This window comes from Pogona vitticeps, chromosome 1 (genome assembly GCF_051106095.1).
Source record: "Pogona vitticeps strain Pit_001003342236 chromosome 1, PviZW2.1, whole genome shotgun sequence".
Taxonomy (NCBI): Eukaryota; Metazoa; Chordata; class Lepidosauria; order Squamata; family Agamidae; genus Pogona; species Pogona vitticeps.
The window spans coordinates 330,453,306-330,469,589 of NC_135783.1; the positions used below are offsets into that span (position 1 = coordinate 330,453,306).

The 16,284-nt window shown below is 40.2% G+C and overlaps 1 protein-coding gene across 11 annotated transcripts in view; it reads right to left on the bottom strand.

Annotated features, from left to right (window-relative positions):
- TTC7B (tetratricopeptide repeat domain 7B) overlaps window positions 1–16,284 on the bottom strand; it is a 149,804-nt gene that overhangs the window by 65,547 nt on the left and 67,973 nt on the right. For all 11 annotated transcript variants that reach the window (XM_072986562.2, XM_072986570.2, XM_072986563.2 and 8 more), the window contains 6 exons: window positions 11,413–11,496; window positions 9,421–9,525; window positions 6,941–7,058; window positions 6,713–6,770; window positions 4,052–4,124; window positions 1,067–1,227 (listed from right to left, as the gene is read on the bottom strand). In XM_072986562.2, the coding sequence (XP_072842663.1) occupies window positions 1,067–1,227; window positions 4,052–4,124; window positions 6,713–6,770; window positions 6,941–7,058; window positions 9,421–9,525; window positions 11,413–11,496 (599 nt within the window). The remainder of the gene's footprint in view (window positions 1–1,066; window positions 1,228–4,051; window positions 4,125–6,712; window positions 6,771–6,940; window positions 7,059–9,420; window positions 9,526–11,412; window positions 11,497–16,284) is intronic.

The following is a 16,284-nucleotide window of genomic DNA, read 5'->3' on the forward strand; positions in this document are numbered from 1 at the left end:
TGACCCAGACACAAGGAACAGAATGGCAAGCTAAATTATGCTACAAACACAACAGTTCAGCAAGCAGAGATTATGAAATTCCCTTTAAAAATAAAATTAGTAGAACGAGGTTACCATTACTTCATTATTATTTTACCTGGCATTTTATTTATTAATTTATTTTATTTTGAAGCAACCCAGTAACCATAAATATAATTCTCTGGGCAGCACATAATAAATTGATAACATGCTGAAAACATAAAATGCAAACAATAATGCTAAAAGCAACATATAAAAAATACAACTAGTAGCAGAAGGTTAAAACAGTGAAAACTTATAAACCCATGGTAAATCCAACAGGGAAAAAAGCATTAAACCCAGTTCTTAAAAATACATGGTAAACTAAGTAAGTCTTAACACAATGATGACAAGATCCCTCTGGAAAAGGCATTACATAGAAAAGGCATCAGCATGTAAAATACGTATAGTCTCTCTTGTAATGACTAGCCTAGTCTCAAGTAGAGGGCACTTAGAAGAGGTCTTGGACCCTGGTATCAGCCCTATATAAATTAATGTCTAGAAAAGAGACAGTATATAGAAGCCTTGTGATGCAGTGGTTAAACTGCAACACTGCAATCAAGACTCTGCTCACAACCTGAGTTTGATTCTAACAAGCTCAGGTAGCCAGGTCAAGGTCCACTCAGGCTTCCACTGTCAGTAAATTGAGTATATAGTCTGCATAACTAAACTGTAAGCTGACCACCGAGTGCTTTGCATGCTATGGGGTCGCATATAAGACACATACTTGATTTGATATGAATTAGGAAGGCAAAGTGGGGGAAGAAACAAGGAAGCAAAAAAGAGAAAGAAAAGAAAGGAAGGAAGGAAGGAAGGAAGGAAGGAAGGAAGGAAGGAAAGAAAGAAAAAGAAAGAAAGAAAGAAAGAAAGAAAGAAAGAAAGAAAGAAAGAAAGAAAGAAAGAAAGAAAGAAAGAAAGAAAGAAAGAAAGAAAGAAAGAAAGAATTCAGTGACAAAAAGTTCAATAACACTGAGCAGCCAGATGCAAGGAAATGACAAGAATTACTCACATAAAGTTTTCTGGGTATTCACTCAAGGCCATATCAATGATATTCAGAGCATCATGGTAGTGTTTCTGTGCTGACAGCAACAGGGCAAGGAGATGCAAGGAGTTGGCATCATCGCCTTGAAGCTGTAGAGCTTGACGAACATAACCCAAAGCTTCTGGTATCTATTTGGGAAGAAAACTGAAAGGAGTTATTACCACAAATGTACTTCCTAGAATAATTTTGTTATAATGTGTAGATTATGAAAAAATGAGAAGGAAGAGCACTTATCTGAGAGCAAGCTGGCTGAAATCCAGTTGTAAATTGCAACTAGATTAAGCCCATTGAATCAACTGAACTTAAAACCTGACCCATTAAATCCCCATTGATTCAATGGGCGTACTCTAGTTGAAACTTACAACTGGATTTCAGTCAGTTTATATATGCATATACACAATGTGTGTATGTACTTTTCTCTATAATGGCCAAAATCCAATTGAGGTTTTTTGGCTCATATAGGTAATAATGTAGTAAAATATCAAGGATGTGTGTCTAGAATATATTTCTTGTTTTTCAAAAATATCTAGCTGTTTTTCCTTCCAAAGTGCATGAATTAATACAAACTGTTCAAATCAGTTTTCTAAAATGAATTTTAAAATTGTATCTTTGTTTGGAAAAAGAAAACAGGTCAAAATTTTCAAAAAGCAAGAAATGAAAAGAGAAATCAAGATTCTTGCAATGTAAAAAGATTTTATTTCCATTAAATCAAACTTACATATTTGTGTAACTTACATATTGCTCAGCTAATGAGAGAAAATAGTTACATGTTGCCAAGTCAATTTTGACTCATGGTGCCATTTCCAGTGTTTCCTAGGTATCAGTCAAAAGTGGTTTACCACACACTTCTTCTGGGGGCGCTCTGGGACCATGCAGCGTCCCCAAGTCTACACAGGATGGCTCTTCAGCAAGGCATAGTGAGGAAATGACCTCCTGACCTTTGGTTCTGTAGCCAGGTAACTAGCTCTCTGAACTATCCCGCCCAGAAGCCTGAATAAATCTGAATAATTTAATTACTGAATGGTCAACAATTTGGCTGGTCTTGTCACTCATCCACAGTAGCAGTGAGGTCTTCTTTCTGAGATCAAGTGCAATTTGGAGTGCTTCCAGATCCAAAACAAAGTTGGGGAGGAGCCTGATATTATAAATAGTGATATGAATGGTGCTCACTACTTCTACAGCAGATGGAGCCATTCAGTGGTTCCAGCACTTGCCATAGCAATAAGTGCATCAGAACACCATTGCCATTTATGGCCATGAAGGTCCACATAATTTCTTTACTCCCGTCCTGTTAATACATTTTCTTCAACAAACGGCATGGAAGCTTCCAATGTTCCAATGTTTCTAATCCAGCATTAGAAAGCCATCCAGCAGAATGGTAAACACTGATAAGCAACAAAGAAAATGGCACTAGAATTCATTTGGAGATGTAGGTCAGGTATGGAGGTGGGCAGAGAAGGACAAATGTGAAATGAAGTCTTAACACACCTGGATTGTAATTTGCATGCTCTCTCTCTCTCTCTCTCAGTAACAGACCTTTGATTCCTGGAGAAAAGCCACTTGCAAATTTTCTCTCTTGATCCATTGTACAGTGGTGCCTCGCATTACGAGCGCTCCATTTGATGACGAAATCGCATCACGACGAAGATTTTGCGATCGCAAAAGCGATTGCAAAACAATGTTCCCTATGGGGGAATTTCGCTTTGTGATGATCGGTCCCGTTTCGCTAACCAATTATCACAAAGTGATGATTTTCGGCCAGCTGATCGGCGGTTTCAAAATGGCTGCCGGGTGAAAAACACGGCCGCCCGCTGTTTTCTGGCACGGATTCCTCGCTGCACGAGCAGCGAAAATGGCCGCGCTATGGAGAATCTTCGCTGGACAGTGAATTTTAAGCCCCTAGGAACACATTAATTGGGTTTTAATGCATTTCTATGGACTTTTGTAAATCGCATGGCGACGTTTTCATTCAACAGTGATTTTTTCGGAACGAATTAACGTCATTGTGCGAGGCACCACTGTATTAGAAGAATGATAAAGAATGAATATGACCACTAATCAATACAGCTATTCTTTATACATTCTTATATTTTGTAGACGTATTCTAAGGAGATATAAGAATGTATAAAGAATAGCTGTACTGATTAGTGCTCATATTCATTCTTTATCATTCTTCTAATACAGTGGTGCCTCACAAGACGACGTTAATTCGTTCTGAAAAAATCACTGTCGAATGAAAACGTCGCCATGCGATTTTAAAAAGTCCATAGAAGCGCATTAAAACCCAATTAATGTGTTCCTAGGGGCTTAAAACTCACCATCCAGCGAAGATTCTCCATAGTGCGGCCATTTTCGTTGCTCGTGCAGCGAGGAATCCGTGCCAGAAAACAGCGGGCGGACGTGTTTTTCACCAGGCAGCCATTTTGAAACCGCCGAGGTATTCTAAGAAGATAGAGGGACGTGGTGGCGCTGCGGGCTAAACCACAGAAGCCTGTGCTGCAGGGTCAGAAGACCAAGCAGTCGTAAGATCGAATCCACGCGACGGAGTGAGCTCCCGTCGCTTGTCCCAGCTCCCACCAACCTAGCAGTTTGAAAGCATGCAAATGCAAGTAGATAAATAGGGACCACTTCGGTGGGAAGGTAACAGCGTTCCGTGTCTAAGTCGCACTGGCCATGTGACCACGGAAGATTGTCTTCGGACAAACGCTGGCTCTATGGCTTGGAAACGGGGATGAGCACCGCCCCCTAGAGTCGAACACGACTGGACAAAAATTATCAAGGGAAACCTTTACCTTTACCTTTTTATTCTAAGGAGATACATAAATGCACACTTGTTAATGTGCAGCTTTTGAACAGATACCTTAACATATGGTAGAAAACAAAGGTAAATCAGCTGTTTAGTTACCGCCATAATCAACACACCTTATAAAAACATGTAATGTTTAAACTAACCTGCCGGGATATGGCAAACTGCAGAGCTAGGTAAAATGCAGCCAGGTGATCAGTTGGAGACAATGTATGTGCCCTGAAAAACATTTAAAGATATTCAGTGCTTCAGTACACTTTAAATGTGTAGCTCTTCCTCTGCTATTGCCAGTTGTATTGCAGCACCCTGGGAAAGACCTTACTTTGAAAGCCAGCACCATTTCCATTTCACAGATAACTCATACACTAGCAGAATTCTGCACTGAGCTTGAAGAGCCGGCCAGCTCTAATTCTTGAATTACCTAGCATTATCTCATAAGATTATCCTACTCACAGTTTTTAAAAAAATAACAGATGTTGAAAAATTAGGAAGAAACACTATAATAATACTGGGGGTCAACGTTCCCTTGAATGTTCTGCCCCACTGGGCAGGGCTCTGCCTCTCGTGCACACGACTCTGCTCCCACCGCATGTGTGACTCTACCCCACGGCATGGGGTTCCATTGCAACTGGAACCAAAGGAGCTGGAAACTATCACTGTGGGTGTGTGGAAGAGGAGAATCCCTGCATGGAATGGGCAGAGTCATGCTGACACGTGCAACTGCACACCTTAGAGGGAGCCCTGCCTGGGGATGCTCTAATAGAAAACCAAAGGTGAATTAAGAGTGAAAAGGCATTTTTATTTATCCATTACCTCCCAGCAAAGTTACCATTATAGATTTGCAATACATTTTTAGGTCATCTGTTGCCCAGCACTGAAAAACTACAACATTCAGCTTCCTTGTTGTAAGAATATAACTTAATGTAACATAATAATACAGGTCAACAGCCAAATGGGTCACAAGCTTATGCCTGTATGGACAACTGAGGAAAAGGTTATTTCCTACAGAGCTAATACTATACAATACAAACATAAACATGCTACAAACAATTTGTTCCCTTTTATTCTGAAACGCACAAACTTCCCAATTTCACTACACCCAGACAGGAGTTATTAAAAAAGACACCAAATCAACAGCACCTTCCTCCACCAGCTTTACCACTAGACAGCAAGTGCTCACATATCTACTGTACATGAAGTCATGGATCTTGTAGCACTTACAAGTCTCAGAATCAGATATCCTGAGGGTCTGATGGTAAGTATTTTTAGAGACTAATGGAGCCCATACTTTCAGTAATTAACCTAACCCTTTGTTGTTGTTTAGTTGTTAAGTCATGTCTGACTCTTCGTGACCCCATGGACCACAGCATGCCAGGCCCTCCTGTCTTCCACTGCCTCCCGGAGTTGGGTCAAATTCATGTTGGTAGGTTCAATGATACTGTCCATCCATCTCGTCCCCTGTCGTCCCCTTCTCCTCTTGCCTTCACACTTTCTCAACATCAGGGTCTTTTCAAGGGAGTCTTCTCCTGGAGTTTTGGTCAAATTCATATTGGTAACTTCAATGATACTGTCCATCCATCTCGTCCCCTATCATCCCCTTCTCTTCTTGCCTTCACACTTTCCCAACATCAGGGTCTTTTCCAGGGAGTCTTCTCATGAGATGGCCAAAGTACTGGAGCCTCAACTTCAGGATCTGTCCCTCCAGTGAGCACTCAAGGTTGATTTCCTTCAAAATGGATAGGTTTGATCTCCTTGCATTCCAGGGGACTCTCAAGAGTCTCCTCCAGCACCACAATTGAAAAGCATCAATTCTTCGGCGGTCAGCCTTCTTTATGGTCCAGCTCTCACTTCCATACATCGCTTCTGGAAAAACCATAGCTTTGACTATGCGGACCTTTGTCAGCAAGGTGATGTCCCTGCTTTTTAAGATGCTTTCTAGGTTTATCATTGCTTTCCTCCCCAGAAGCAGGCATCTTTTAATTTTGTGGCTGCCGTCACCATCTGCAGTGATCATGGAGCCCAAGAAAGTGACATCTGTCACTACCTAACCCTTACATTGTTGTATATTATTCCTCTTGGATCCTCTTTTTGTTAGAATAATTCTTTTCTTTTTAGTTTTATGTTCATCAGGTTTAGAACTGTGAGAGAAGGCTCTCTTATGATTTTTTTTCCAGTTATGGTGAAAGATAATTATTTCTCAATCACTAAGAAGCTAGGCGAGAACTGTATGTAACCCCATGTTTCAAGAATCCTTGGTAACTGAAAGCACAGCTCTATTAAAGCTAATATGTTATTTCAACCTTCATACTTAGTACTTGTGAAAAATCATGATCCACCTGTGTGTCATGGTGAAGTCAGAGTACTTTCCCACAACTGTTTTGAGGATAAAAGCCCCTGAACAAGTTTATAATGCTTGTAGCAAAACTAATCTAATGGCATCCATACTGCATATTCTTTACCAGCCTCTGGTATTCAGAGCTGTGTTTTCTTTTAGAAGGAGAAAATGAGAATTCAGACAAAGAACAGTTCTTTTAACAGATGTTGAACAAATGGTATTCTCTACTAGCTGATAACAAAAGTATCTTTAATAATGAAATAAGGGGAAATCCTTAGGAATCAGACTGGATTTGCCAGCACTACTTGATGAAGCACATGTTAATGCAATATGTTCTGTACTCGTGCAAGAAAGACTCCCAGATGTAAAATCCATATTACATAATCATTTATAAATATCTCCTTTTTAAAAACGCACATAAGGTTTCTCATTACCTACAGCTGAATGAAAAAGATTAATAACATCCACTCACCTCTGAAATGCAAGGAGAGCCTTTCGTTGAAGGACTTCTTGTATCCCTCGCAAAGAAGCTAAAAACAAAATTTTAATTAGTGATCTTTAAACACAGGCTCCCTAACACACATTTAATATTTTAAACTTGCATTAAAAACCCAAATACACACCATTTTTACTGTTTGATATGTTTGTAGATTCTGTGTTATATATTATCCTTATAAATGAATGTATGTACCCCACTTACCATCTGTAGCTTGTAGGCTGTAAGTCAGTCCCAGGGCTAAAAAACCTTTGGCTTTGAACTCTGATGTTTTGTCTCCTGCATCAACCACCATTCTGGCAAACCGTTCTGCTTCTTCTAACTATAAACAAAAGTGCAGATTTCTATGAAACTAGAGATAAGAAGCATGAACCTGCCCTGTCTAATGGATGGCCACCCTGTCCTAGAAGTGATTCAGTACTGACTAATGTCTGCCAGAAATCCAAAACAGAATCAGCCCAGACTGCTGACAGATCTAGGTTTTGGTTTTTTTAAACACATATTGCCCCTAGAGTACATAACAATTATAAAATACAATTAAAAAATTAAAACATAAATCATACAAGAGGAGCAGTTAATAGAGAGATAAAAAGGCAGCCATCATCAAGAACATCTTGACCAGAAGAACAACACTGAGGTCCCTCAGAAACAAGATATCCAGTTGGCGCTGTGGGTTAAACCGTCGAAGCCTCTGTGCTGCAGGGTCAGAAGACCAGCAGTCATAAGATTGAATCCACACGACAGAGTGAGCTCCTGTCGCTTGTCTCAGCTCCTGCCAGCCTAGCAGTTCTAAAGCAAGTAAAAATGCGAGTAGATAAATAGGGACCACCTCGGTGGGAACGTAACGGCATTCTGTGTCTAGTCGTGCTGGCCATGTGACCACGGAAACTGTCTTCGGACAAAATGCTGGCTCTATGGCTTGGAAACAGGGATGAGCACTATGCCCTAGTTGGAAAGGACTAGACTAAATGTCAAGGGGAATCTTTACCTTTACCTTTAAAACTGACAAAAAAATATGGTTGCTTCATTCAAAGGATGGGGCCCAAATCTTGGTGTAACAGTTAAAGAGGCCTCCACTACATATATATTAACTATATTTCTTGTACGTGTGTGTGTGTGTGGGGGGATAAAGACGTCAGTATTGCTGTTGATTTGACATATATCCCATAGTATGGTATATAATGGAAATGTAGAACAGTTACAGAAAAACAGTCTGGCTCCAAAATCTGACTAGATCAATCAAACAGGCAAGGAACCATCAAGTTCAAAGTAAATTATGACTCAACTATCTGATAGGTTAGGCATCCTTCAGTCTTGAAAGACTATGGTAATGTGCTCCGTATGGAGCACTTGGAACAGCGTCTAGTGTGGCTGAGGAGACCAATTTGAGAGTGACCATCCCTTCCACACTGAAGACAAATCCAATCTGTCCCCTGTCCAGCTCCCTGATTTTGCTGCTTTTGTGACTTCCTCTTTGCCTCGGCCTGCTGGACAAGAATCTCTTCAAAATGGGAGAGGCCGTGATGCAACGCCTGCCTCCAGGCTGAACGCTCAGATGTCAGGGTTTCCCATCTGTTGAGGTCCATTTTAAGTGAACTGGACTAGACCCATTGAATCAATAGGGACTTGGTGAGTCAACTCTTCTGTGTCATAAATTCCAATGGACCTACTCTAACTGTTACTTACTGTGCTAAAGTAAGTTGCAACTATATTTAGTCTATTTGAATCAATGGCATTTATGGAGTTGACTCACCAAACTGCCAATCAATCAAATTGATTTAATCAGCCTACTCTAATGCACTTACTATGCTAAGCAATAGAATTTCAGCCAATATACATAACAATCCATCCACCCATCCATCAAAAGGCTGGGAAGAGTAGAAGGTGTAAAAATCCTGTAATATCATTAGACTAATTTTAAAAATCCTGTACTTACATAGGAAACAGACTCTCATTCCTTCACTGTATATAACAATGTTTGAGAAAAAGTATGTACAGTGGTGCCCTGCTTAACGATTACCCCGCTTGAAGATGAATCTGCTTCACGACGATGTTTTTGTGATCACTATTGTGATTGCAAAATGATGTTTTAATGGGCAAAATCTGCTTTACGATGATCGCTTCCCTGCTTCGGGAACCGATTCTTCGTATTACGACGATCAAAACAGCTGATCGTCAGGTTTTCAAAATGGCTGCTGGCTGTTCAAAATGGCTCCCCGCTGTGTTCAGGACGGATTTTTCACTCCACAGGCATCGGAAAATGGCTGCCCTATGGAGGATCTTCGCTGGACGCTGAGGTATTTCGCCCATTGGAACGCACTGAACCAGTTTTCAATGCATTTCAATTGGCTTTTTTATTTTGCTTGACGAGGATTTCGCTCTACAGCGATTTCGCTTGAGGATTATCCTCATCAAGCGAGGCACCACTGTATTTCACAAAGGGGCTATGCATGTACAGTAACTACAGGCAAGTTCAAAACCTGAACATTTTAAAAAAGTATTCTCCAATAACAACTGTAATTTTTAATCAGTTGCCTATTTAACCCAAGTTCATACTCCTATAAGAAACCTGAGTTTTTTGGCAATCCCACATGTGAATGGCACAGAATTTTAGAAAAAGTTTATTTAGTTAACAGCTGCTTGTGTATCTTTAAATGTTCACTTTTACTGACTCAGAGACTTACCCAGTGGAGGGATCCCATACATAATTTGGCAGCAAGAAGTGGGATTGTTGGATCATCTGGTTTCAATCGAATACACTCTTTCAAGACTTTCACAGCTCGAGCAGACTGCATAAAAACATGTCTCGGGATAAGACAACCAGGGTAGCAGATTACAGTAAGAATTTTGCAATGTGCTACTAACTCCTTGCAAGATGTAATAAACAACTGCTGGACAATTTTCAAATGAAGTGTCAAGGGTCTGATTACTCAACTGGATCAGCAGCTTCAAACAGGCTACTCAGTTTTCAGACCAAGTAACTACTACTGCTTACTGTGCAACAGAAGGAACTTAGCAAATGTGTCAAGTCGCATGCGATGTGTCTAATTCCACAGAAATTGCCACAGGACATGCACAAAATCAGTCAAAAACAGGTAGTACATGTTAAGCAAGGCCAAAACTGGTAGGTGGACTTTTATGGTGGAATAAGAGAATCCAGATGAAATAGGAGACACTACCTACACTATACAGTAACACTATACTGTGTGACCTGAAAATTGTCTCTGCAAGGCTAGGAGACTCCCCAGAAACAATTATTGAGCGGTACAAGGCTTGTAGGGAGTAGGGGATGAAATCTTCTTTGCAAAAATTTGATATAACAGTGGATCTGGCCCAAAATGGAGAAATGGAATAGATGATTGTTGTGGGTTTTTTGGGCTCTTTGGCCGTGTTCTGAAGGTTGTTCTTCCTAACGTTTCGCCAGTCTCTGTGGCCGACATCTTCAGAGGACAGCACTCTGTGCTCTGGTGTAGTTTGCTTGGGAGTGCAGTATTTATGGCTGTGAGATAGGCTTTTGTCTTTTTCTGTAGAAAAGCCATTTTTGTCTTTTCTGTAGACAATAAATACAGCCATAAATACTCCACTCCCAAGCCAACTACACCAGAGCACAGTGCTGTCCTCTGAAGATGCCGGCCACAGAGACTGTCGAAACGTTAGGAAGAACAACCTTCAGAACACGGCCAAAGAGCCCGAAAAACCCACAACAACCATTAGATCCCGTCCGTGAAAGCCTTTGCGAATACAAATGGAGTAAACTTTGTCTAAAAGGGTGGGATAGAAATCAAGTAAGTAAGTAAGTAAGTAAGTAAGTAAGTAAGTAAGTAAGTAAGTAAGTAAGTAAGTAAGTAAGTAAGTAAATGATTATTAGTAACTTCACAGTCTTATTTCAGCCTACAGTACTACCACTTCCTTGACTATCTGTTTTCCTAGTGTAGCATTTGTTCCTTTTCTTTTCTTTGGGGGGGAGGGAACATTGACTACCACCTCAACCACAAGAATAGGTAGGGGAATAGAGATACAAATATTTTAGTGAGGGAACAAATGAATTTAAGCACAGCAATTCTAACCCATTTTGTTATATTGAAAGAGAAGAACCCAACACAGGACAAGCTTCATGTTACAGATAACTTATTATCACTGTTGAAATCACATTAGTATTCCAGAGATGTGACAGAGGAAAAGACAGCTAACAAGAACATGCTTTTGGATTTAAGACCAACCACAGAACATACAAAGGTTGTTGTTTTTTTTAATTGTGGGAAGCTGTGGAAAACTCCTGCTATGATAAACAATCAATCTGTACCTGAGGAATTCCTTCTAGTGATTGGTTTTCTTTAACCACAGCTCAGGCTGGGATTCACCTAGCATGTTGTTTAACATGTTAAAATAATTTTAAGCCACACTTCATAGGAAAATGGCAAAAAGCAAAGTGAACAATCAAGCTGCATTTTATGGTGTGGCAAGACCAATAACAAATCTGTTACAGTTTACCCAGACTGAGTTTTTATACAATTCAAGGAATGTGGCATTCAGTGTTCTGATGATAAATCAAGCTACAATTGTAATCCTGTACCAGTTAGATGTTAGATCCGTATGTACAGGACTGCAACAGTATTAGCATTAGCATCCATTTTAAAAAATCACACAAACAATCCAAAATATGCAAATAAACCTACTTTTCCTGCAGCCATTAAAGAAAGTGCAAATTGATACCAAAGGTGGAATTCTTCAAAGGCAAACTTCATGGCTCTTTCTAAGCACTAAAATAAGAACAAACAAACAAAAATACCCATTGTCAATTGTATAAACAAGCAATGTGCATACTTTTTTGGTCAGTATTGTCCACAGCAAGAAGGACGAAGATTATAAAAGCACGTTGCTTTTTAAAACTGCAAAACTGCTATACGTACTAGTTAATCAGCAACAACTCCAAACATCATAGTATTCCAAGCCAGAGTGCTCAATGCAAATAGGTGAGAGCTTCTTTCACATTTCTGTAACTCAGGAGGTTTTGCATTTCACCATTAACTCAAGGAAATACTTAACCCAGCATTGTCTTTCTAATATATTTTGTATTTATTTTTCCCTTCCTTTTCTTTCATGGTAAACCATCACTCTCCTTCCCTGCAGCACTATGGTTCACCTTTCCTTTTCTTTTGCCATGATAATAAAGTGGCCACTCTGCTCTCTCTGCACCCCACAGATTGCACTGTCTCTATGGGGGAGAGCAAAGCGCAGCCAGTGGGGCATAGTGACCATCCAAGGATGTCTTCTTTTCACCCCAGAATCCCCAACGCACACCCCCGGAAAATCTGTTTGTTTTTTTTTCAACCACTGGAGGCCTATAGGAGTAGCAGTTTCTGTTTCAGGGAAAGAACATTTGTGTTTCTCCCCCCCACCCTTTCCTTTGTATGTGTGTGGCAGTAGCCACTTCTGGGCCTGGTGAGCTCTGAGGTGGCTTCTGAGGGTGAAAATGGGTTTCCAGGCCTGACAATGTTGCCATCCCTGCTCTGCACCATTACACCATTATCAGGTCCTAACAGCAAAGACGCTGGAAGGGTCTGAACGGTGCAGCAGAGTTCCCAGAGATTACACTCAGACCTCTTTTCCTGCCTTCCCTAGTTTCTGCACTTTTAGCAGTACAGACATTGAACTGAGAGAAAGCGGAGGCTATAAACTCAATCCAGCACCTCCTCAGTTATGTGATGACCTATACAATCTACCTGCTGAAGTCAGCCATCTTGTCTATTTGTAACTGTAACAAAAGCTCATCCATGTCCCAGGTTTGAGAGAGTGAATGAAAGAATGAGTGTCAATCCCATTTCTTTGTATGTTTGAGGACACCACACTGTGTATATGTTTATGACAATTCAGGGGAAATGGGGTATTGTCTTGCTAAGGGCAATAGATCCTTTTGGAAAGAATGACCACATCAATGAGTGACTGCTACAAAACTTTATGAGAGAAGAAAGAGAAGCACAGAATAAACTGAGTACAGAATAGTATAAAGAAATATTGCAGAAAAGAACAGACTAAAGCAAAGATCTAAAACCATTTCAGCCACTGGGAGCCCTTGGAAACAGTGATGGAGAAATTCTGCTCCAAATCGTCACAACTTGTGGGGTTCACAGCCATGTGGACTGCACTACTCCTTCCAAACTGGCCTGCGCTAAATCTCAACAACTGCCCTAAATTCTGGCCCCTTTATATCTTTAAAGCAGCTGGCCCCTGGCTAGGATCACAGCACACATTTTCTTAAACTCGCAAAACCTTTTAAGAGTAATCACTAGTTGGCACGTTGATAAGGCAAGTCCTCCCTAATTGGCAAATTGATAAAACATTGAGATCCCAGACACAGCTGTCTGATACCACTGACCTTGGCCAGCTCAGCTATATAACAAAATTCCTTTCCCAAATGATAACCACACGTCTTCATGATAAACAATTTGTCAGGTCAGGGAAAAGACATGTAAAAGAAGCAAACAAACAAACAAACAAACAAAAACAACAAAAACTGCAAAATAATAGGATGGGACAGAGATCTTAGCTTCTGCTCAAGCTAAGAAAGGCTTATACCAAATGGAGATTTACACATATAAGTCAATATTTCTATGTAAGTAATCTTAGGAATACAGCTTGGGCATAGAGAAAAACAGGCACATACCACTATCGTATTCTGCAATGGCTCTACAGCCATACATGCTAAAACACTAGGAGACTGACACACAGGAGGACTCACGATGGGGGTTCACAAAAACCTGGTGTCAGCACTATCACACAAAGCTTGCCTGTTTCTTCACCACCACCACCGATCTCTTGGAAACCCTGTTGCTTGTTTCGCCTTTGCTCTCTGCATCCTAGTACTTGTTGCCCCAGTTTCTTCCTTCATTCTTTCCTCCCTTCCCTATCTCTATCTCTGCTCCATCTCAGAGGTTTAGTTTGGTGGGAAACAGCATGCTAGTTGTTCCCAGCAATTCACGCTACTGAAAAAAGTCTAGGTGCCACATGAGGAAAAAGTAGCACTACCTCCTGTCACTGTATATCTATGAATGCAATGAAGATGAGAGTGAAGCAGGCATTCTTTCTTCTGAATCCCCGATTTTTATGGGCTTGGATGTTCTTGCAGGCAAGGGCAGTAAAAAAAAAGGTTTAAAAATCCTTCTATGGGAATAAAAATATTCAGGAAGGAAAATGGAGGCACTAGGTTGTACAAGTTTGCTATGAGGCAACCCAGGTGACGTAGTAAAGGAGCCTCCTCAACAAATGTGAGAACCATGAACACATCCAACAGTCACCTGGGAAAAACAGCATCCTCCTTGCTGCTCCTTCTGTTGCAGAACACAGACAACATCATTAAAATAATTTGCAACTTACATTTGCAATGTATAGTCGAAAACACAGGGAAACACTGGTAATGAAAACAAGGCATTACAAAGCACCTCTCCTTGACTGGGGGCACTGTGTCATTCAGGCCTGTGACAAGTTAACCAACATGACAATGCAACTAGAATAATGTGCAGTTTGTATACACAAGAGAAAGGAACATTGTTGAAGAAAGTGATCATTGCACAACACCTCTCTTTGACCTTCTAAAATGTTTCTGCACAGGACGCCATGTGAGTCCAGCCCTGTTGTGCCAGCATTCCATATAAAACCTGATAACTGTGTGATCCGCAAACCTTTTTTGCAACACCGAGCCATCCTGCAGTACAACTCCACCTAAGCTTTCCAAATATATCCTACTCATCCTTTCTACTCCATCTCTTTTTCCTTATGTTTGGGAAGACTCCGTAAAATTAAGAGGGATTTAAGTTTGCCAAATGCAAAGGAATGCAAATAGAGTCCCACTTCTCTTTAATTTCACATTTAAAGGAAACTCACACTTATTATTCCACTGACTAGAAAGATCTAATTTTTTTCTCTGTATGTGTTCTGCTTTGAAGGCACATTAGGTCACAAAGTGCATGGCTTCTGAGACCTCTGATTTATTCTAGATCAAAAGCTCTACTGATCAAGGAGACTGAATCACAAAACAGGCTAACTTTATCTGCATCTATAAAAAGAGCAAAGTAAAGGTAAAGTCAATGAAAGTGTAACATAGAGTTCCGAAGCAGGTCTGAAATCACAAATACAACCTTTCAAAGCAAAGTATACACTAGAAGATCAAAGCCTGATGGATTTTGCAATTTCTCTAACATATTCTTACACAATGGAAGCAGGCTACTATAATATACACAGAGATCCTTGAGTAAGAATTTTCAATGCTTCAAGAATTTATTTAAACACAACCTCGATTAATTTTCTCAGTTTTTGCCAAATGCTACAGTATAGTAATGGTTCTATTTAATATACTGGATTTGCTTTGTGTACAAATATGGTGTATTTTAAACAATGACCCTAATCTTCTTGCCTGGTTATGCTGACATAACACAAATGGCATAAATGTTGGAGTTAAGAAATCACCAAAGTCATTAGCTGCTGCATAGTGAGTTATGTAGTTCAACATGTAACTGATAATACCCATGGTAATTTCTTAACTCAAGGCAATTTACCTTCAGGAGTAACACTACTTGCACAGCTATGCCAAAGGATTTTGGCCAATGGGTGTACAGTGGGGTCTTGACTTGAGAATTTAATCCGTATTGGAAGGCGGTTCTTAAGTCAAAAAGTCTGTAGGTCAAGTCTCCATTGACCTACAGTGCATTGAAAACCGATTAATCCCGTAACAGGCCGTTTTTGTTCCATTTTGTTTTTTTTCTGGTCTGTAAGTCAATTCTCAGGCTGCAAGTCAAACCTAAATTTTGCGGCCAGAGAAGTCTGTAACTCAAAAAGTCTGTAAGTCAAGCCGTCTGTAAGTCAAGGGTCCACTGTACCTTATAGATGCAGTATTTTGAGAATTCCAGAATGACTTTAAATTACTTGTTATTACGTAGATAAACTACTGGATAGCTCAGTAGTTTAGTTCAGAGGTTAGGAGTTTGATTCCCTACAGTGCCTCCTGTGAGCAGAATCAATCTGTGTGGCCTTGGACAAGCCCTACAATCACAGGAAGCCCCAAGAAGAAAGGAATGGTAAACCACTTCTGAGTACTCTCTACCTAGGATACCCTGAAAAGGGTCACCATAAGTCAGAATTGATTTGATGGCTCATGATTATTTAAGTAGATAAAAAATTAACAAAACATGAATCATAGAAAAGGAACAAGTTGGTAAAGAGAGGGGTAGTGGAGCAAAGTTGTATGAAAAGGAAACACAGCAGGGGAAGCAGAGAGACGATCATGTCAGCTAACCAATGGAAAAACTAAGAAGCAGATATGTAATATCCTGTTTCCCCGAAAGTGAGACTTAACCTGAAAATAAACCCTAGTATAATTTTTCAGGATGCTCGTAATAAAAGCCCTACCCCAAAATTAGGCCCCAGTTAAGTGAAACCCCGCCCTCCACCTAACAACCAGAAGATGACATGACTCTATTTGAATAAATGTAGATTATTGTACATGAAAAAAATTAAAACATCCCCTGAAAATAAGTCCTAATGTCTTTTTTTGG